We start from the raw sequence: 23683 nt of genomic DNA on the forward strand, positions 1-23683 counted from the left end.
ATGTATCCCAAGCACCAGGAAGAGTACTTGGTGTATGTTAGGAGAGACAGAAATGCACACATGCGAACACACACATGATGAAGGAAGCAACATCATTATTAAGATTGCATTTTACACATTATAACAATTAAGAAGAACTTGTCATTGGCTCATGAGGTGTTCCTGCCTCTCTGTCAGCGATGGAAAGCCATTGTGCCTGACCCTGGTGGGCAGAAGCAGTGACTGGGAGGCCTGGGAGCAGCTCCCAGAACAAGAGAGAAAACCAAGCATTTGGGCCTTAAAACACAGTGGCCTCAAAATTTGCTCCCCTCACATCCCACAGGAATATTGAAAGGCGATGTACTATCTTTACAGTTTTAGGTTGGTTGTCTAAACTCACTCATCATAAGTTTTAAAATATCAAGGCATGAGATTTCTAGGATATAGCAAATACTGGCCTTTAAAAATAAAATCTGTTACACCACTCTCTTAAGTGTATCCAGTAGAATCTAAATTCCCAGCAATTTGGTATCTATCATCATCCATTAAGAAATCCCAAACAACCCAAAATGTGAGCAGATTCTTCTTCAGTGGTTGAAAATTTTACATCATTCCCTTTTACTATTGTGTTAAAAAAAATTTTTTTTTAATGTTTTTATTCATTTTTGAGAGAGAGAACATGAGCAGGGGAGGGTCAGAGAGAAAAGAGGACAGAAGATCTGAAGCAGGCTTTGTGCTGACAGCAGTGAGCCCGATGCAGGGCTCTAACTCACAACCACAAGATCAGGCAGGACGTGAGCTGAAGTTGGATGCTCAACTGACTGAGCCATACAGGTGCTCCTCTTATGTTTTCACTCGTATTTTCATTCTACTTACTCTGCTGAATTTTGTATTTGCAAGTCTTTTCGATTTCATCCTGTTATACTTCTCTGTAATAAAAATACTACATTTACGGGTATTTAAAATTTTTAAATATCTTGGGATTATAAAACTCTAAGTTATTAAAAATGTATTCTGCAGTTATTAATCAATTTTAGAAGTATAAAACTGATTAGTATAATATATACATTTTATACATTTTGATAAATCCTAACACAGAAATAAAATTTTATTGAATGCCTCTCTTATGAGATGGATGCTGTTTTACTTGCTTTTATAATTAATTCATGTATTCATTAAAGAATATTACTGCTAACATGAGGCAGACTTCAGCATCAGTGCTATTTCTATTTTTCATTGTTATAGTTCCGATACTGAGAAATCTTGTTCACATAGATGGGGATAAAATAGGGTTGCCAGATTTAACCCCTTTTGTCCCCCAAACATATAGGATACTCAGTTGAATTGTTATTTTTTTATAATCTTTTTCATGTTTATTTATTTATTTTGAGAGAGCAAGACAGAGACAAAGCACTAGCAGGGGAGGGACAGAGAGAGAGAGGGAGAGAGAATATCAAGCAGGCTCCATGCAATCAGCACAGAACCCAACACAGGGCTCGATCTCACAAACTGCAAGATCGTGATCTGAGCTGAAATCAAGAGCTGGATGCTTAACCAACTGAGCCACCCAGGCACCCCCGCCCCCCCCCCCACAATTGAATTTTAAATTTCAGGTAAACAATGAATAATTATTCTAGTTAAGTATATCCCAAACATTGCATGGGATATACTTACTAAAAATTATATGTTTTCCATCTAAAATTCAAATTTAATTGGGTAATCCTAGAAGGAGTTTTATCACAGCAGTATTATTCAGTTCTTTGAACCCCTGTATGATAGGCTAAATATCACACAGCGGTTGATCAAAATAAAAAATATTTGTGATGATCTGTCAATTGATAGCTTGATTAAATCCTCCTTCAATTTTGTTAAAACCAAAAATCGGAAGCCACGTGGTATCTAAAAACTGGCATGTCACTGACTACAGTCATTCACTTTCTCAACACTTCCACTAATATTTTGAATTGTCTCTGCTTTTGGTACATACCCTAGGGAAAATAATGTCTGCTAAGATACTGGATGTGAGAGAAGCATGCCTTTCTCTCGCAAAGTAGAAAGATTGTGACAAAGTATATTAACCACAAGTACTGGATCCTTATGAAAGTTCAGAATCTGGACATTTCTTTCAAACAATCCACACCTCCCAAACACACCTACTGCGGTTTTCATGTACCCTCTCTCTGTCTTAGTGCATTTGGTCTACTATAACAAAATACTGTGGACTGGGTGACTTATAAACAACAAACATTTATTCCTCACACCTCCAGAGGCTGGGAAGTCCAAGATCCAGGCACTGACAGATTTGGTGTCTGGCGAGAGCCGGCTTCCTGGTTCATAGATGGCTGTCTTCTCGTTGTAACTTCACAGGGCAGAAGAGGCAAGGGAGCTCTCTGCACTCTTTTTTTTTTTTTTTTTTGTAATTTTTAATTTTTATTCTTTTTTTTTTTTATTTTTTTAGAGAGAGAGAAAGCACAAGTTGGGGAGAGGGGAAGAGGGAGGGAAAGAGAGAGAGAATCTTAAGCAGGCTCCACGCTCAGCACAAAGCCTGGTGTGGAGTTTGATCCCAAGACCCTGGGATAATGACCTGAGCTTAAATCAAGAGTCGGATGCTCAACCGACTGAGCCACCCAGACGCCCGTGGGCTCTCTTTATAAGGGCGCTAATCCCATTCATGAGGGTTTCAACTTCATGGTCTAATCACCTTCTAAAGGCCCCACCTCCTAAACCATCACCTCAAGGATTAGGACTTCAACATATGAATGTGGGGGGCACATAACATCAGTCTATAGCACCCTTGTTTCCAGACGAGAGCTGTAAAGGACAGGGACCAGGGCAGTCCCAGGGATCTGGCAGGATGTGCTAACACACAGATTGTTGTGGGGGGTGGTGTGCCAGGTTCCTCTGCTCAAGACTCAGGTTTTTGGTGTGGCAGGGCTTGGTTTCAATACCCATCTGTGGCCAGGAGAGGGCTGGTAATATTCTTTAATTTTTTTTTTTTTGTTTTTTGTTTTTTTTTGCCTCCTATGCCTCTTTTTTCATTTATGACTATCCTGCTGGCAAAGAAGTGAAATCAAGATGGGAAAACCAAATTTGTCTGAGCAAAGGTCTAACGATCCAGCTTTCAAATAGAAGGTACTTTTACTCTGTGCTGGTGCATATGTTACTGCTATGGACTGAATATTTGTGTTCCCCAAATATTCATATGTTGGTCCCCCAGTGTGGCTGTATTTAGAGATGGGGCCTCTAAGGAAGTAATTAAGGTTAGGTGAGGTCACACGGGTGGGACTCTGATCAGACAGCATTAGTGTTTTCACTAGAGGAACACCAGAGAGCTCTGTCTCTCCCTCTGTCTGCTTGCACACACCTAAGGACAGCCGTGTGAAGACCCAGCAAGAGGGTGGCCTTCGGCAAGCCAGGAAAGGAGCTCTTACCAGGATCAGAATCAGCTAGCACTTTGATCTGGGACTCCGAGCTTCCAGAATTGTGCAAATTAAACAAAAAAAAATTTGTTTAAGCCACGCAGCCTGTGCTATTTTGTTACAGCAGCCAGTTCAGGGGAGTCTAATACAGTTACCCAAAGAATGCAGAATAGCTAAAAGGTACCAGTTGACCTGCCTAAAAATCAAGGTTCAAGTGAATGAATAATGAAAAGAACTTCAAAGAGGTTCTGCGTGCTGACTGCTGACTGCAGGCCTGGCCCAGCTGGAGCAGTTTCCACCCTGTCCCAGGTTGCTGTGAAGAATGACAGGGCAGGCACTCTCTCAGGTCAGCTCTGACCCTGGCTTGTTTGGTCTCTGGGAAACGAAATCCAGAACCTTTAAAATCAAGCCTCAATGCCCCTTTGATCAGAAACCACTTAGAACAACCATAAAAGGAAATCTCCACATTTTCCTCTCTCCACATTCTTGTTATTTTTTTTTTTGCCTTTCCAATCCCACACCTCAAACCTGTCCCTGCCTGCCACGTGCCAATCCCAATCCCAATATTTCCAATTATTTTTCTTAAAAAGCACAGATTCACTTGGTTATCTAGGCCTGAAGTTATAATAGAAGACTTCATAAATAGGACTGTGGCCTTTTACAGGATTGGTGGTAAAAATCGCAGAGGGAAAGTAATACTTGGATAACAAACACTGTTTTCCAGGTCTCTTCTATATATTTATCGGGTTGACTGAATTATCAAATTCAACAAATAACCTATATAATTCTGATATCATGAAAGTTCCTAAATGGAGGATAACTATTGTATTTACAAATCTCCCACAGTTACAAGTTCTTTGCACTCACTTCCACAAAGTGGCCTTGACTTCAGCTCTCTTTATTTTTATTTTTTATCAAAAAAATTTTTTTTAATGTTTATTTATTTTTAAGACAATGCGAGAGAGAGAGTGCAAGCAGCAGAGGGGCAGACAGAGGAAGACACAGTATCTAAAGCAGGCTCCAGGCTCTGAGCTGTCAGCACAGAGCCCGACGCAGGCCTTGAACTCACGAACCGTGAGATCATGACCTGAGCTAAAGTTGGACGCTTAACCGATTGAACCACTCAGGCGCCCCTATTTTTTTTTAAAGTTTGTTTATTTATTTTGAGAGAGAGTTCAGGAGAGGCAGAGAGAATCCCAAGCAGGCTCTGCACCGTCAGCGCAGAGCCCGATGCGGGCTCACTCTCACAAACCGTGAGATCATGACCTGAGCCAAAGCCAAGGATTGGATGCTTAACTAACTGAGCCACCCAGGTGCCCAGTTCCTTTTTTTTTTTTTTAATAGCACAAGTCAGTGAATACTTTTTTTTACTGAGATAAAATTAACATCTAACATTATATTAGTTTCAGGTGTACAACATAATGACCCGATATTTGTATACGTCGTAAAACATTCACCACAGTAAGGTAGTTGTCCATCACCACACAGAGTCACAAATTTTGTTTCTTATGATGAGAACTTAAGATCTACTCTCTTCACGGGGTGCCTGGGTGGCTCAGTCGGTTGAGCGTCCGACTTTGGCTCAGGTCATGATATCACAGCTCATGAGTTCGAGCCCCACATCGGGCTCTGTGCTGACAGCCTGGCCTGGAGTCTGCTTCGGATTCTGTGTCTCCTTCTCTTGCTGTGCCCCTCCCTCATTCATGCTCTGCCTCTCCTTCTCTCAAGAATAAATAAAACATTAAAAAAATTTTTTTAATAAAAAAAAAAGATCTACTCTCTTCACAACTTTCAAATATATAATACAGTGTTATTAACTATTGTCCCCATGCCGGACATTGGCCTTGAGCTCTTCATCTTCATTTTTTCAGGCAAGTAAAGTGACTATGTTCACCAACATGCCTCAAGTTTACTCTCCTGGGAAAAGGTTGTTGTTGCTATAATAATGAGGATGGTAATGATGATAATTAATATCCCTTAAGTACTTACTATGTGCAAGGCATCATGTCAAATTAACTGTCTTACATTATACCACTTATTCCTCGTTAAACACTATGAGGTGGTTATCATTATGTTTATTTTGTAGCTGAAAAAGCTAAAGTTAGATCAATTGATAATTTGCCCAAACTAATGCACAGCTGGGGTAGGATCTGAACCCAGACCTGACTTTAAGGCTGTGCTATTAGCCACTTGGTAGAGTTTCTGTTACCAATGATTAAAGGTAATCAGCTTTATTATTTTAAAAAAAAATTTTTTTTAACATTTATTTATTTTTGAGACAGAGAGAAACAGAGCATGAACAGGGGAGGGGCAGAGAGAGAGGGAGACACAGAATCTGAAACAGGCTCCAGGCTCTGAGCTGTCAGCACAGAGCCCGACGCGGGGCTCGAACCCACGGACCGTGAGATCATGACCTGAGCTGAAGTTGGACGCTCAACCGACCAAGCCACCCAGGCGCCCCAAAGGTAGTCAGCTTTAAAACATGTCATAAATATGCGTATTAGGGATCTATTAAGGGAGTAAGCAGCTGTTGTTCCTGTCTGTCCGGCATCTGTCCTTATCTGTTTACTTCTTTGGGGGACTGTCACTTCCCACTCCCCCACCCCCTCTGTGAATGGTGTGATTCTTGTTTGGCTGCCCGTTCCTGTGCTCCACCCCTTCCCCAACGGGGTGTGTGGTCAGTCCCGGCCAGTTACGGTTTATCATGACCTGGGCTGTAGGGACTGGTCCAGGAGGTATGTATTTGGCCATGTGAGTCCTCCTGTGGGATCTGACCCACAGTCACTGGAAGACAGAGGCTCACACTTTCTGGCTGATTATAAGTCATGATGCTATAGCCCTGGGACAGCTGGTAGACATGTCAACAAGCCAGATGCAGAGGAAGGCTGGCTGGACCGGGGGAGAAGGCCAACCCTCGGAAGGGAAGTAGAGTCGAGAGCAGCAAACTCCGGGTCTCCTGATGACATGGTCTGAGCCCCTGAACTCGGCTATCTCTGAAGGTAGCTATGAACGTCTAGTTATGTGAGCCAATAAACCCCTATTTACCTTTAATTCCGTTTGGGTTGCTTTCCCTTTTAACTGAAAGAGTTCTGATTAACATGCTGTACAAGTCCCCATCGCTGCTATAATGAATGACCATAAACTTAGTGGCTTCTAACAATAGGAGTGTATTACCTTACAGTTCTGGAGGTCAGAAGTCCAAAATGGGTCTCACAGTCAAGGTTTTGGGGGACTGCGTGACTTTTGGTGGCTTTGGGGAAGAATCTATTGCCCTGCTCCTTCCAGATCCTAGAGGCCACCTACATTTCCTGGCTGCTGGCCCTTTCCTCATATCACTCCAACCTTTCCTTCCATGGTCAATCTCTTCCTCTCTGGCTCTGACCCTCCTGCCACCCTCTTGCAAAGATCCCCTGATTACACTGGACCCACCCATATGATCCAGTATAAGCCCCCATCTCAAGGTCCTCAACTTTATCATATCTGCACAGTCCCTTTTGCCATGTGAGGTTAACACCAACACAGGTTCTGAGGACAAAGACATTGTTGGGGGTCCGTTATTCTACTCTCATGCATACTCAGGAAGAAGGATTTCCACTGACCACTGGAAAGGTCCCTTTTTAAAAAATGTTTATTTTTGAGAGAGAGCGCGCAAACAAGTGGGGAGGGGCAGAGAGAGAGAGGGAGACACAGAATCCGAAGCAGGCTCCAGGTTCTGAGCTGTCAGCGCAGAGCCCGACATGGGGCTTGAACTCACGAACCATGAGATCATGCCCTGAGCCAAAGGTGGACACTTAACCGACTGAGCCATCCCAGGCACCCAAGGAAAGGTCACTTTAATCACAAAGCAGTTTCCTTCTTTAGGTGGTCCCAAAGAGTGTTGAGCGAAGTTCCCCAGCACTTACCCTGCAGCTGCTGAGGGGAGTTCCTGGTGTCTGGCTGGTCTTTCCCCTGCATCTCTGCGTACTCTGCTATGGGTCTGAGGAGAGCCAGGGCTCCAGAACACTGTAAGTAATTGCCATCCAGGTGCAGCTCACTGGGGAAGAGGTGAAATACACTGTTCACCTGATATTATTTTCACTTCCTCAAATTTGGATTTGAGGTCTTACCTCATAATAGACCTGGTTACAAAATAATAAATAATCATAACAGATAGCAGACCACATCGTCAAAAATAGACCTAATGACCATGTCATCGGGCCAAAGATATGCGTTTAGCATGTTACCCTTGATTCTTAAATGTAACTAAAGGATCTTTCTCTTGCAGTTAAGAAAAAGAAAACAAAAATAACTAGACAGTAGAAAAAGATGACTAAAAACATCGTGAAAACTCAGGGGAATTCATGGGTTCGTAGACTCTGTAAACAAGCTGATTATACAACTCAAGACAGAACAGAGCCAGAAGCAGGAGGGGAGCAGGGGACGCATCTCACCAAATGGAGCTCTGGCATATGATGGAGCCCAGCCGTGGCCCGTTTTGTGGCCCCAGACCACAGTAGCGCAGACTGAGGACCTGAAGCCTTTGGTTGTTCTCCAGGCCTGAGAAAATACTCTCAATTTCTTCATTTCCAAATCTAGAAAGAAATGGGAACAAATAGTGACTTTTAAAACCTATGTCACCTGTTGGATTATTCATTTTAAGGCACTCCCTGACCCCCCAAGGCAGATCAGATTTTGCCAACCCCCACTTTGGGCTTCCACAGCCGGGGTGGCTACGGGGGTGGGCTGGGTGACTGATGGGGACAGCCTGCATGTGGAGGAAGGGGGACCCAGAGTTTGACTCATGGGCAAAGGGAGCAGAGCATGGTTTGAAATACCCAAAGGAGCAGATGGAGAGCAAGCTCTGGATCCTGAAGACAGGAGAGATTGCCCAGCTGACAGGAGTGAAGGGGTCTGAGAAGACTCCAGCAGCAGGAGGCTGTGTAAGAAGGGAGCCTTTTAAAGTACGTCCAGAGCAGGGGCGCCTGGGTGGCTCCGTCAGTTAAGCATCCGACTTCGGCTCAGGTCAAGATTTCATGGTTTGTAGGTTCAAGCCCTGTGACGGGCGCTGTGCTGACAGCTCAGAGCCTGGAGCCTGATTTGGATTCTGTGTCCCCCTCTCTCTCTGTGCCCCCCTGCTTGTGCTCTGACTCTCTCTCTCTCAAAAATAAACATTAAAAAAAAAAAAAAAAAAAAAAAAGTATGTCCAGAGCAGGTTCAGGAAAGTTCAACCTCTTGGCCCTCCTTCCTGGCCTCATGCTGCTCCTCACCTTGTGCCACCCAGTCCTTGGAGTTTGCAGAGAGAAGGCACAAGCATCATGCCAGCACAGCCCCTGGGTGCAGGTATCAGGTCAGGAAACTGAGCATCAGTGAGGTAAAAGGATATCTCCAGGGAATTTGGAATGTCAAGGCTTGACCTTTCCAATGAGGTGAGTCGTATTAACAGAAACAACTTCTTAAATTTACTAGTTTATCCAATAAGTAATTACGGTGGGCGGCTACCGTGGTGGGTGTGGGGGTGTAGCTGTGTATGAGAAAGAAGGACATCCTGCCTGGTGGAGTTCACAGCCTCAGGGAAAATAGGAGGAAAGAACTCCAGTCCCTCCGTAACCTACCATTTCACCAGTGGTGATTCCCAACCACCCAACACTGACAACTCCAGGAGTCTTGGCAGCAGCAGGATTTCAACTATTAAAATATGGTGTTAACATATTAAACAACAATTAAAATATGGTGTTTTCTCAAGAGGAGGATTCCCTCTTTCTTCCTTCTCTCTCCCCACCAATGGAGGAGCTGGAGTCTAGAGGGGTCTCAGCAGCAGGGCTGGGTCTGTCTAGTGCAGTGCGGGAAGCTGGGAGACTCCCAAGTCAGTCTTCAGTCACTGCAGGGTGTCCTGAGGGCACTGGCTTTCTGCTGTCCTGTGTTAGGAGACCCTGACTCAGGTTCCTCCAAGCTTTTCAGAAACATGGAGAACCTCCAGAGATAGTCCTTCTCCTCAGCTTTTGCTGGAGACTTGTCCACTGTCACCACCAGGGCCCTAATAAGACCCTAGTTCTTTAAAGGGGCCTTTGTGTCGCTGTGGTCCCATTTGTCAGGCACGAATCATCTCTTTCACTTCACAACCCACTGGCCTTCTGAGTACAGGACCCTACCTGGCTCCAGAAGAAGAGTCACAGAATCAAAGACTTGGGAAGTGGAAGAGATCACCTCATAGGTCAGAGAGGTTGCAGGACCTACCCCACATCACACAAGCAGCTTGAAATTATTTACGGATGGCAAACTATAGACCCCCCAGCAATCTAGTATCACGGATCAGAAGTGGGCTCCGATTCAGCCAGCTAGATTCACATCTAGGCTCTATCCCTAAGAGGTGAATGCCTGGAACAAGCCAATTAATCCCCTGAGTCTTTGCTCATCTATAGTCAAGGGATAGAAATGATAAACGTCTGTCATATATCATATGTCCATATGTAACGGTATATATCTATCTATTGTCGGCAGAATAAATGAGATAATCCATGTGCTGTACTTGGCACACAGCGCTCAATAAAAATTAGCTGGTATTATCATTATTATTATTACTCCCTCTCTCCTGACAGCCTGGTGCCATAGCCCTCGAAAGACTTCCTCTTTCTTCCCTAGCACCACACCTCTCCTCCCACCTCCTCTGCTGGTGACTAATGACTTGTCCCTTAGGGAATCGTGGTTTCCCTTATCCAAACCACGACTAAAATTTATACAAACCCGGCACCTGGGTGGCTCAGTGGGTTGGGCATCTGATTCTCGATTTTGGCTTAGGTGTGATCCCAGGGTCATGGGATTGAGACCTATGTTGGGCTCCACACTGAGCATGGAGTGTGCTTGAGATTCTCTCTCTTTCTCCCTCTCCCTCTGTCCCTCTGCCCCATGCACATGTGCTCTCCTTCTCTGTAAAAAATAAAAAAATAATTAAAAAAAATTTATACGGACATCCTTTGTGATCTACCTTCCATTATACATAATCAAGAGCATATCTCCTCTCTTCCACTATACAGAGGACTTCCTTGGACAGTGGCATTGCTTTATATATATTTGTATCTTCTTTAGCACTGAGCACAGTGTCTTGCAAAAACAAGCCATCAATAAATATTTGTTAAAAGAATAAATGAATAAGAAGGAAGGGCAGGAGGGAGGGAGGGAGGGAGGAAGGAAGGAAGAATCCTTTAGAGAACCCTGACATTTACTCAGAAACATTAGTTCTAAGAAGGTTTTTGAGTTGTGATGACCTGATGAGCCACAAGGAACCGGGACCCTGAGCTCCTTACCTTTGCCTCCCTCAGCAGTCAGAGCCCTGAAGGAACTCTACCTTCCAAACTCACCTGCAGTAATCCAGGACAAGAGAATGCAAATAGCTGCATGGCAGAGCCCTGCCCAGTCTCTGCAGAGACCACAGATCCATCCTGCAGTCAATGAGTTCCAGGGTGGTAAATGGGCAGGTGGTGCGCCCCTTCAATTCCAGAAGTGAAGCCTAAGAACGTGAGGTGAGAAAGGGCTTACACAATGAAGACAAATACGCTCTGTGTTTTAATGTTTCTTAAAAGTTGATTACGTTAATTACCCCAACATTTTTGCCTTTAAGACAACTTTCCAATGTCCAAGGAGAAAGTGACATGAAGATAAAATAATTTCCCTTTAAAAGGAAGACTCTAGGGGCGCCTGGGTGGCTTGGTCGGTTAAGCATCCGACTTCGGCTCAGGTCATGATCTCACGGTCTGTGAGTTCGAGCCCCGCGTCGGGCTCTGTGCTGACAGCTCAGAGCCTGGAGCCTGCTTTCGATTCTGTGTCTCCCTCTCTCTCTGACCCTCCCCCATTCATGCTCTGTCTCTCTCTGTCTCAAAAATAAATAAACATTAAAAAAAAAAATTAAAAGGAAGACTCTAGGGGCGCCTGGGTGGCTCAGTTGGTTAAGTGTCCGACTTTGGCTCAGGTCATGATCTTGTGGTCCATGAGTTCGAGCCCGCGTAGGGCTCTGTGCTGACAGCTCGGAGCCTGGGGCCTGCTTCGGATTCTATGTCTCCCTCTCTCTCTGCCTCCCCCTCACTCATGCTCTGTCTCTCTCTCTCTCTGTCTCTCAAAAATGAATATATGTTAAAAAAATTTTTTTAAAGGCAGACTATGAAGAATTAAATGGGAAATGCCGCTCCGTGATGAGATATACTGCAGCATATCTTTTTAGATGCTGTGGGCTGAATTGCGTCATTCCCCTCATTCATATGCCAAAGTCTTACCCCCTAGTACCTCAGAATGTGACTGCATTTGGAAAAAGGTCTTCAAGGAGGTATGAATTTGAAATGAGGTCATTAGGGTGGGCTCTTACCCAATATGACTGACTTTCTTATAAGGAAAGGATATTTGGACACAGGCACGTATAGAGAGGGAGGCAACATGAAAACACAGGGAAAAAGTGGCCATTTACAGGCCAAGGAGTGAGGCCTTCAATGACGCCAACCCTGCTGACACCCTGAGCTCAGACTTCTAAGCCTTCATAACTGTGAGAAAAGAAAGTTCTGTTGTTTAACCCCTGCAATCTGTGGTACTTTGTTATGGCAGCCCCAGCAGACTAATACAGATGTTGATACTCTAACCAACAAATTTATTTTCCTATGGTTGTATGATAGGGAGATAGGATAAAATAGGCAGAGAAGGAAAGGTTAGGACCTGAGGTCCCTGGGTGGGGTAAAAACACATATTTTGGAACAATGCTGGGAGTATCTGACCACAGCAAACTCGCTCAGGCATAAAGTTCCTCTTAAGAATGTAACAAACACCACCTACTGCCCTTCAGGTTCCCCTCAGGAATTGGACAATCAAAATACCTAACGAAACTAAATAAACCATAAAATTTATGTTATCTGAGGGACAGTAAGACCGCTCTGACTCCTCACACAATGGAATGAAGCCAATCTGGAAGGGACAGCCCAGCACCTAGAGCTATCCAGCGAGTAAGGGTGGAACCTGGCAAGGAACAAGGGGGAAGGGGAGGGGGCACTGACCAAACCCTTAAAAAACAAAGACCCTTGCCTATAGTTGGGGGTATTTATTTTCAAATGCTCCCTCTCTGCAAAAAGAGCTTTCCTACTATTCTTACTTTCTGATCTTATACTTTTGCCTGCTGCTCATTTTACTCTGTGTCCCCTTCTTCATTCCTCAAAGCGACAAGGAATCCTGGGTATTGAGGTAAAAAAAAATCCTGTAACAGTTGTATTTTTTTTAGTAGATAACTATCGCTATGCCAATCTTCTTACAATTAGGCAAAATTATAATAGTTAAATTATCTCCTAAACAAGTGATAGCCATTATTACAGATATTAGGATTTTTTTTTTAATGTTTATTTATTTTAGAGAGAGAGAGAGAGAGAGAGAGAGAGAGAGGAACTGTGAGCAGGGGAGGGGCAGAGAGAGAGGAAACACAGAATCAGAAGTAGGCTCTAGGCTCTGAGCTGTCAGCACAGAGCCCGACGTCGGGCTTGAGCTCATGAACCTTGAGATCATGACCTGAGATGAAGTCGGACGCCCAGCTGACTGAGCCACCCAGGTGTCCCCAGATATTAGCATTTAGAGGTCTACGCAGAACTAGACTGTGTAAATTCAGCAATGAGGTGCTTTTCATGGTGAAGCCACAGGACCGGGGGCAACACGTGAACATTTGGAACCATCTCAAGTTCTCTCAGTCTCCTGAATGGAGAGATCTATGGGAAGGCCATTTCTTGTGGTAACAGGATTCCAGTGACAATTAAATCCCTACCTAACTGGAGAAGGTACTTAAAGCTATAAATCACAAAGGCCACCTTTTAGCAATTAGAATCACCACAACTTAAGGATTTCTTCAGCTCAGCATTTAAACTTAAAAGAGGCTTTGGTGGGGTTTGGAGGATTTAGGGTTTCTTGAGGTAATGACATGTTGGTCAGAGATAACATTCCAAATTTATATGTCGGTTGAGAATATAAAAGCCCTTGCAGCCTTAACTATAGAGAGCTGGTGCTTGAGGCCTCTTTAATGAGAAAACACCTAGTTTAAGTGCTGGATTGGATTTCTCAAGCTGTGTTTCTGACCAAGGAGGCAATGTGGCATGTCACTGCCTATGGTAACACTGGTCTGTGCAAAATAGGCTCTTGACCACGTCCTAAAGATCTCGGCCAGTGGTTTACAGTGTCACTCCCTGGGGCACCAGCACTGCTGTGGGCAAGACCACAGCCATCTACCACAGAATTCCTCAGCAGCCTCCAGGTGACCAAGAGGGTTACATTTTAAAGAACTGTTAAGGATCACTTTTTTTTTAACGATCACTTGTAATATGCATGGATGGACAGCGTTCTATTCCTGCTTAAATGGACTGACCCTTTTAATAAAAACAACTAAAAATTCTGGTTCTGTATTTAAGATAACTTTTTAAAATTTATTTTTTAATTGCGGTCAAATACACAATAAAATTTACCATCTTAGGGGCACATGGGTGGCTCAGTCGGTTAAGTAGCTGACTTTGGCTCAGATCATGACCTAGTAAGTTCATAGATTCAAGCTCCACTTCTGCCATTGTGAAGCCTACTCAGGATCCTCTGTCCCCCTCTCTTTCTGCACCTCCCCCACTCCCGTTCTCTCTCTCAAAAATAAACATTTAAAAAATTTACCATCTTAACCATTTTTTTTAACGTTTATTTATTTTTGAGAGAGACTGAGAGCACAAGCTGGGGAAGGACCCAATATGGAACTTGAACTCACGAGCCAAAGTCCTGCTCATGACCTGAGCCAAAGTCAGATGTTTAACCGACTGAACCACCCAGATGCCCCCATCTTAACCATTTTTAAGTGTACAGTTCAATGGCATTGAGTATATTCACATTGTTGTGCAACCCTCAACACCATTCACCTCCAGAAGTTTTTTCATCTCGTAAAACTGAAACTCTATACCCATTAAAAAATAACTCCCATTCTCCCCTCCTCCAAACCTCCGGCAACTGCCATTATATTTTGTGTCTCTACGAGTTTGACTACTCTGGGTACTTCATACAGGGGAAGGATATAATATTTGTCCTTTTGTGACTGACTTCTCTTACTTAGCATAAGTTCTTCGAGGTTCATGCACGTTGTAGCATGGGTCAGAATTTCCTTCCTTTGTAGGGCTGCATAATATTCCATTGTATGTATCCACCACAGTTTGTTCTCCATTCATCTGCCAATGGACATTTGGGTTGCTTCCACCTTTGACTATTGTGAATAATGCAACCATGAAGATGAGCGTACAGATATCTCTTTGAGGTCCTGCTTCCAATTCTTTTGGGTATATCTCCAGAAGTGGAATTGCTGAATCATATGGTAATTCTATTTTTAATTTTTTTAAGGAACTTCCATCCCATTTCCCATAGTGGCTGCACCAATGCACATTCCTGCCAATAGTGTACAAATTTTCCAATTTCTCCACATCATGTCAACCCATTCTATTCTGCTTTTTTTGACAGATGCCATACTATTTGACCTGAGGTAGTATCTCAATGTAGTTTTGACTTGCATTTCTCCAAAGATTAGTGATGGTGAACATTTTTTGTGTGCTTATTGTTCATTTGTATACCTTCTTTGGAGAAAGTGTACTCAAGTCTTTTGCCCATTTTTAAATCAGTTGTTTGTTTTTTGTTGTGGTCGAATTGTAGGAGTTCTTTATACATCCAGAATACTAACCCCTTATCAAATACATGATTTGCAATTATTTTTCCTTACTTTGCGTGTTGTCTTTTCACTTCACTGTGTCCTTCGATGCACGCAAGTTGAAAATTTTTTTGTCCAAATCATTTAGTTTTGTTTCCTATGCTTTTAGTGTCATATATAAGAAATGAGTGCCAAGTCCAACATTATGAAGCTTTTCCTCTATGCTTTCTTCTCAGAGTTTTAAAAATATCTTTTTAAAATGTGTCAATTGGCAGGTTGGTGAGGAATACCCAAAGGTCGGTGCATGAGAGAAAATGGGAACCTAGGGAGATTTGCAGGGCACTGAAGCCAGCTTTCCGTTTGAGAGCATCAGTGAAGCAGCAGAGTCAAGTTTTGCTTTTCATGGATCAGGTAGTCCAGGGGACAAGGATAAAGCCCAAGGCCACTGGAGGTGAGGAGTCTGAGAGGAAATGCTGCATAAAGGTATGGCCCCAAACATAAAAGTGAGCTACTGCACTACGTCCTTAGACTAAGGATGAACTAGAAAGAAACCTAACTCTTCTTTCCCCAGGGAAAACTGCCTCTCAAACTGTGCCTGACTACACAGAAAAAAATATACCCACTATGAACTCACAAGCTAGTCTTAACACAGGTATTTGCACACTGAACTGATACCACCTGGATGGTTCAGAGACCTCAGATCAAGAATGTATTAATTTGGGGCACCTGAGTGGCTCAGTGGGTTAAAGCAAATGACGTCGGCTCAGGTCATGATCTCAAGGTTCGTGAGTTCGAGCCCTGTCAGATCAGAGCCTGCTTGGGAGTCCCTCTCTCTCTCTGTCCTTCCCCCTGCCATCAAAAAATAAATAACTTAAAAAAAATTAGTAATTTAGTATAGCCCTGAGTAATTTAGTATCACCCTGAGTGTGTGGCAGAAGCAAATGCAAACCCTCTGGGAGAATTCTATCTTCAAATCAGAGCTCAAGGAATTGCCTCAACTCTTTCCCCAGGAAATATGAGTTTCTAGTACAAAAGAAATCACAAAAACACATGAAGAAATGTCCCATGAGTAGGAGCCAGCAGAAGCCAGTCAGCAGTATCAGACTCCAAAATAATTCAGATTATTGAAACTATTAGACACAGATGAGAAGTTTAACACATTCAATGACATAAAACAAGGCATTTTCCAATAGTCAAGAAACTAGAAAAATGGGCACTAATGTCCTCTCCCAATTTCTACCTCCTTTTTCCTCCCTAAAAGTAATTTTATAAAGTCAAACATTATAGTTTTACCTGTTTTTAAACTTTATAAAATGCAACATATAGCATGTATTCTTTTGTGTCTTTCTTCACTTGTACATTAGGCTTATGAGAGTCATCCTATTTTGTTTTTGCATAGCTGTAGTTGATGTATTTTCATTGCTATACAGTTTCCTACTATATGAATATACCATAATTTCTTTTTTATTTTTTGCACGTTTACATAAGTTTGAAATGCTTCATTAAAAATACATTGTTTGGGGGGCATCTGGGTGGCTCAGTCAACTCAGTGTCCAACGTTAGCTCAGGTCATGATCTCGCGGTTCGTGGGTTTGAGCCCTGTGTCGGGCTCTGCACTGACAGCTCAGAGCATGGAGCCTGCTTTGGATTCTGTGTCTCCCTCTCTCTGACCTTCCCCCACTTGCTCGCATGCTCTCTCTCTCTCTCTCTCTCTCTCTCTCTCTCAAAAATAAACATTAAAAAATTTATTTAAAAAAATACACATTGTTTTGGGGCACCTGGGTGGTTCAGTTGGTTAAGCATCCCACTCTTGACTTAGGCTCAGGTCATGATCCCATGGGTTTGTGATATCAAGCCCCACATCAGGCTCTGTGCTGACAGCGTGGAGCCTGCTTGGGATTCTCTCCCTCTCTCTCTGCCCCTCTCCTGCTTGTGTTCTCTCTCTCTCAAAAAAAATAAATATACATTTAAAAAATACATGTTTTTTTAAAGTAAAGCTTATAGGGGCACCTGGGTGGCTCAGTCAGTTAAATGTCCGACATCGGCTCAGGTCATGATCTCACGGTCCGTGAGTTCGAGCCCCGCGTCGGGCTCTGTGCTGACAGCTCAGAGCCTGGAGCCTGCTTCAGATTCTGTGTCTCCCTCTCTCTGACCCTCCCCCATTCATTCTCTGTCTTTCTCTGTCTCAAAAAATAAATAAACATTAAAAGAAATTTTAAAAGAAAAGCTTGTAGCATATCAGTCAATAACCAAATGAACTATAGCTGGAATACAGATATATTATGTTTATATTCAATTTTAAGTTTAATTGAAGGAATATTTTTAAAACGCATGACTCACCAGTCTGGCAATCTCTGGGTTACTCAGCTGAAGGCCCCAGATACAGATCTCTTTCCCCAGCAGGTAGCACTCATCTCGAATTGTCATGAGCAAAGGTTCCAAGGAAATTGGCAGGATGCTTGGTGGGGAGTCATCAGGTCTTACAAGCATAAACTGGGGTGTCAGAAAAAAATTACAGGTGGGAATCATAAAGACATGTCCATGCATCTGAATATGTAGGAAAAGAATATTGTCATTAGACAACATTAGAACATTTAAAATAGTAATTAACCTTGGATCACATGTGCATTGGGGTGGTAATTCAACAAAAACTTATGGAGTTCCTGCCATATGCAAAGCCCCGTGAAAAATCTCACAGGGCAGTGATTTTTCCAATAGGTTACTACCCATTATTGGGTTAGGAAATAAATTGAGTAGGCTGTAACCAGCTTTTCTTCTTTCTTGAATGAATGAAATAGAAGAGAAATTATCTGAGTGTATCCTATGTAGTAAAGAATAAACATCTCATGAGACTTTTATTTTAGTGATGCTCAAAATCAAAATGGAGACCCAACCAAAGCAACCCACCCGACATAAACAGCCCCTGTAGTCTTATGATTCACCTCAGTACTTAATATTGGGTCATGATGTTAACTGTATTTCTTCTTCTTCTTTTTTTTAATATTTATTTATTTTTGAGAGGGGGGGTAGGGGCAGAAAGAGAGAGGGAGGCACAGAATCTGAAGCAGGCTCCAGGCTCTGTGCTGTCAACGCAGAGCCCAACTCAGGGCTCAAACTCACGAACCACAAGATCATGACCTGAGCCAAAGTCAGACACTTAATTGACTGCGCTACCCAGGCATCCCAAAGTTAATTGTATTTCTGACAGTGATTGTAATTTAAAATGTTTAGAAAACATTGCTGAAGGGACTATAAATTTGAACAAGGCTTATAATTAACTCTTATGATTAAGTAGTGGAGGTTAATGATAAGAAGTATAGAATACAAATAAAGTAGTAATTATTTTACCATAAAACGATGGCTCTGAGAAGCTCCTGAATTTGGGATGAGCAGGGAGGTGTGTGGGGGAGTCCAGAGAAGCAACGCAAAGGAAGGAATCAGAAAGACCTAGGGAGAGGGGCAGTGATGACAAAAATGGTGCTTTTGAGCTGGGCTTTCCATGTAGAGTGGGAGGGGCAGGTTGGCTATTCCAGATGTAAAGTGGTATGAGAAAAGGCAGGCCTGCTGCAGGACTGGGATGGGTAGATTTGGAGGTAGGAGGAGGAAGGCAGAAGTACTGAACATAGCCTGGGTACCGGAGGCAGGCTTTGGACTTCATTCAGGCAGGAAGCAGAGGGGATGACACCACCAGTTTGGGCTGGAGAGTTCTGAGGACCCATGTTCCTAAGGAGTAAACCTTAGTTCCTTTCAGAGAAGAGTAAGAAGAGGAGGCCACACACTCACTTTCCTGAGAATCTGTTCGTTGTTGATGCTGGTTTTCAAGTCCTGTTTGATGGCTGGACACACAGATGTCTGAGTCTGTGCACAATGCTTCTGATATGTCTTCAGGAACTTTTGAAGAATTGGAACGATGGGCAGGGGTGTTCCTTTAGTTTTTTGTTTTCCTTCTTTCTCTCTTGGCATTGTCTTACAGGGTTAGATTCCATATGGATTCTGAAAATTGTAACTTGCCCTGAAACCCAATACATACAAGTCTTTTTAAGCAGCAGATCACACCTCCCCCACTAAAAATTGGCAAATATTGCTGCACACCCTTCTCTGAAAATTTTAAAGTGCCTCATGTATCTTAAAATGGGAGTGGAAAATCAACATAGAGACAGTTGAGCAGAATTGTTCAATTTCCAATTTCTATATTCATGGATTCATGTTCTTTCTTCTAGATTCTTTAAAATGGGGGCAGAACCCATGGAACTCAGCTATAAAGGAATGCAATTAATAATGGTGGGCATTAAATATTAGAAAAGACATACTGATTTTAAAATGGCATAGTTCTCTTTATAGACATACTTCCTGGAGGCAGCATATCCATAGTGGTTAAGAACATGGGCTTTGAAGGGGTACAAGACCGGGATCTTAGTTTTGTCTCTACCCCTTGACTCACTGGCTTTAGGTACTCTATGAAGCTTTTTCAAGCCCTATTTCCCCATCCGTAAAATGGATTATGGTTGTCACAAGGATTGAGTAAGGTAAATTTATAAAGCACTTAGCATAGGGAGGCCTGGGTGGCTCAGTGGGTTAAGCGGTTGACTTCAGCTCAGATCATGATCTCACTGTTCCCGAGTTTGAGCCCCATGTCTGGCTCTGTGCTGACACCTCAGAGCCTGGAGCCTGATTTGGATTCTGTGTTTTCCTCTCTCTCTGCCTCTCTCTCTACCTCTCTCTCAAAAATAAGTAAACACTGGGGCGCCTGGGTAGCTCAGTCGGTTGAGTGTCAGACTTCGACTCAGGTCATGATCTCATGGTTCATGAGTTCAAGCCCCGCATCGGGCTCTGTGCTGACAGCTCAGAGCCTGGAGCCTGCTTCCGATTCTGTGTCTCCCTCTCTCTCTGCCCCTCCCCCCGCTCATGCTCTGTATCTCTCTCTCTTTCAAAAGTAAATAAACGTTAACAATTTTTTTAAAATAAACATTTAAAAAAATAAATAAAGCACTTAGCACAACGCCTGGTATGCAGTGAAAGTGCTCAATAGGCTTTATTATTACTATTGAGGTTATTATTATTTTGTTGGGCACAGGAAACCAATCAGTATTGATTTGTCCTTTCAATTATTCAGCCTTGAAAGGTTCCTCCACGTGATAATGCCACCAGCTAGACTCCAGGACCTGACTTTCACTGCCCACCAACCTGTACTCACCAACGTTTGCCTCATATTTTTCCTTAAGCCCTTCTTTCCAGCTTGCCTCTTAACTCAGGTGAATGAAACCAGAAACCACCCCTCAGGGCATGGCGACTGCCCTGGCAACGCCTCCCACCGCCCCAGCCCACCCAGACTGAGCTAAACCCCCAGCTCGATGTGCACATGGACCACAGAGTGACCTCTGGGATGATAAGCAATTACCTTTCCCTCATTTTAATACTAAAATTTCCCCCCAAGAAAGAGCCTCAGCCTCATTTACATAACATGCAATGTATGTATAGGCATGTTGCCTTCAGGTGCATGTGTGACCTTATGCCCACCTCTACATACCACGACAAGGTCTCCCCGACTAAATAGTCATCCTAACCCTAAACAAAAGGAACTTATTCACCCTATCCCTGGGAGTCACACTTTGGAAGCTATGTCCTGTGATCTCCTTATGTGCTGCAAATAAAGTTTACTTTGTGCGGCAGCTCCACCTGGTGTATCTGGGACTCCCCAAGGATCCAACTCACATTGGTTCGGTTACAATAACTTAAGGTAACAGCTGCAACTCTGAACTGCATTCATAGAGACAAAGGTTTATGGGAATTATTAGAGACTTCCCATTTGGGAAAGTTTACAGATAGAGACTATCCAAAAATGTGTGTATTATGTTACATTAAAAGGGGTGCTCCTTTTGAAGCCTGGGAAGGGAAAGAAGTGACTTGCGCTGGCTGGGAACAGGACTGGGCCTGTTGGCTCCCCAAACTGTTTTTGGTAAGCATCTGGAGAGGGCAGCCCAGGCTTTGTTGCAGGAGGAGCCAGTTTGAATCCTGTGTCTGTCAATTATTAGTAGAGTGATTGGGGGTATCAACTTCACTTCCCCAAACCCCATTTTCTCCATCTGTAAAAATGGTGGGAAAATAAACTCTTTGGTATTTGTAAGGGTTTAATGCAAATTAAATGTAAAGTTTTCTCTTCAGTAACGTGGGGAGGCTGCTGATGATAAAGAACTCTTATGAGGAACAGGGGCGCCTGGGTGGCTCAGTCAGTTGAGTGTCCGACTTTGGCTCAGGTCATGATCTCATGGGTTCTTGGGTTCAAGCCCGCAGAGGGCTCTACGCTGTCAACACAGAGCCCGCTTTGAATCCTCTGTTCCTCTCTCTTTCTCTGCCCTTCCCTGCTTGCGCTCTCTCTGTCTCTCAAAAATAAATAAAAATAAACATTAAAAAAAAACAATCTTAAAAGAAAAGAAAGAATTGTTATGAGGAATAAGGAATTCATACATGATGGATACTCAGAACAGAGCCTGGCACATGCTGAATTCTCAGGCAGGAAACCTGAGGCAAAGCGAGGGAAGTGATTTGCTTAAGGGCAAACACTAGTAAATGGCGCAGCGGGGATTCAAATTCAGGCAGCCTGGTTCCAGAGCCCAAATTCTTTTATTTATGTATTTACTTATTTATTTATTAATTTATTATTATTATTATTTTTAACGTTTATTTATTTTTGAGACAGAGAGAGACAGAGCATGAACAGGGGAGGGTCAGCGAGAGGGAGACACAGAATCCGAAACAGGCTCCAGGCTCTGAGCTGTCAGCACAGAGCCCGACGCGGAGCTCGAACTCACAGACCGTGAGATCATGACCTGAGCCGAAGTCGGCTGCTCAACCGACTGAGCCACCCAGGCGCCCCATCCAGAGCCCAAATTCTTAACCACTGTAACATACCACCTAAAAGGTACTGCTACAGACTGAGGGTTTTTGTCTCCCTCTCCCCAAATTCATATGTTGAAGTCCTACCCCTAGTGTGATGGTGTATGAAGAGGGGGCCTTTGGGAGATGATACCGGCCAGAGGAGGTCATGAAGGCAGGACTCCCACGATGGGATTAGTGCCCGTATGAGAAGAGACACCAAAGAGTTTACTTTCTCTCCCTTGAAACGGCTGCCACCTACAAGCCAAGAAAAGGCTTCAAAATGAAACCTGCCTTAATGGACCTTGATCTTGGATTTCCCAGCCTCCAGAAGTGTAAGAAATAGATTTCTGTCGTGTAGGCCACCGGTCTATGGTACTTTGTTAAGGCAGCCAAGCTAAGATTGGTACTGGAGAGTATCACTTACTGTTGACAATATGAGGTATTTCTCCCCAGCCTTCGCTGGGTATTTACAGGAGCACAAGCTTCACAGAGAACATGCTATGAATACTCCAGCAAGGCCTTCTGAAATCTTGAGTTTTTCTCTTACTATTTTATCACGAGCATTTCTTTGTCATTTCCATAGACAGTATTGTGGGGCCCAAGTTAGCAAGTACCTGGGTGCTCAAGGCCCGCCTTGACTGGCTGACTCCTAACGAATATTTACTGGAGGCCTAAGGGTAGGCGCCCCACCCCGTGCTAATCGTGACTCTGGGAGCTGGGGGCGTGGGGTGAGGGTTGCGGGGGAGACAGTAGGGGTAGGAGCGCCCACCCTTCCCGAGATAGAAGGAGAGAAGGGTGAGTCTGCGCTAGCCCAGGTCCCCCCCCCCCCCCCCCCCCGGAGTCCCAGGGGATAAGGAGCGGCAGGGGGTGGGGGGAGGGGCGAGGAGGGGCTGCTTTCTGCCCCCTCCTCCAGGGCTCCTGCTGCACGCCCCAGTTCCGTACTCCCCGGACCGAATGCCGGCCGCCCACGCAGCCACCCCGCCGCCGGCCCGCGCCCCGCACTCACCCGGGCGCCGGGTTCCCGCGTCCCTCTCCGGCCGGCTTCCCGCGTGCGCTCCGCGCCATGGAGACGGCCGCCGGCGGGCGCGGCGCGGGGCGGGGGCTGGAGGGGGCGGCTCGCGAGGGGGCGGGGGGAAAGCTCCCTCCAGGGTTCGTGGGTGTGGGGTCTGGGCTCGGGCTCGGGCTTCGAGAGCTCCTAGTGTCCTCGCCGCGGGTCGAGGTCGACACAGCCAGTAGCGCTACGAGGGACGAGGTCTAGGAGGAGACAGAAGTTGGGGACCCGTGTGTGCCTGGCCGTCGGCAGGGCCTGGGGCGGGGCAGAGGTCGCCAAAGGTAGCTGCGTCCCACCCCAAGGTTGCACGCGGACACCCGCGAGGAGACTCTCCCGTCCGCAGCCCGCTTCCCTGTTGGAGCGGTTTCCCCTCCCCAGGCCCAGGAGGAAGGGGGCGCCAGGATAAAGGAGGCAGCTCAGGGCTGGGCTGTGACAGAGGTTTTTTTGGGGGGAGGGGGGGAGATATTGAAGAGGCAAAGGGAAAGCAGTTGCAGTTAGGGAGTGGATGGGGGAGGAAAAAGGATTTTAAGAAATCTGGCTGTGGGTAGTGGCTTTGGGGCTTGTAAATATAAGGACAGAGTAAAGGCCCCCAAAGATCTACATGTTCTAGTCTTGGGAACCAGTAAATTTCTTACCTTACATAGCAAAAGCGACTTTGCAGATTGATTAAAGTTACAGACCTTGAGATAGGACTGTTACCTT

The 23683-nt window shown here is 44.4% G+C and overlaps 1 protein-coding gene across 5 annotated transcripts in view; it reads right to left on the reverse strand.

The window, feature by feature from the left end:
• The window catches only part of LOC109260202 (uncharacterized), a 52877-nt gene extending 29470 nt beyond the window's left edge, over nt 1-23407 (reverse strand). The window contains exons 1-6 of one of the 5 annotated variants that reach the window (XM_053903762.1): nt 22937-23397; nt 18838-19066; nt 17395-17547; nt 10733-10881; nt 7829-7969; nt 7301-7431 (exon numbers count right to left, since the gene is read on the reverse strand). In XM_053903762.1, coding sequence (XP_053759737.1) covers nt 7301-7431; nt 7829-7969; nt 10733-10881; nt 17395-17547; nt 18838-19017 — 754 coding nt within the window. In that variant the 5' untranslated portion in view covers nt 19018-19066; nt 22937-23397. The other 4 variants (XM_053903761.1, XM_053903764.1, XM_053903763.1 and 1 more) reach the window with 4 other exon arrangements.
• Nucleotides 23408-23683: the final 276 nt, after the last annotated feature.

This window comes from Panthera pardus, unplaced genomic scaffold, assembly GCF_024362965.1.
Source record: "Panthera pardus isolate Hobbes unplaced genomic scaffold, ASM2436296v1 HiC_scaffold_16, whole genome shotgun sequence".
Lineage (NCBI taxonomy): Eukaryota > Metazoa > Chordata > Mammalia > Carnivora > Felidae > Panthera > Panthera pardus.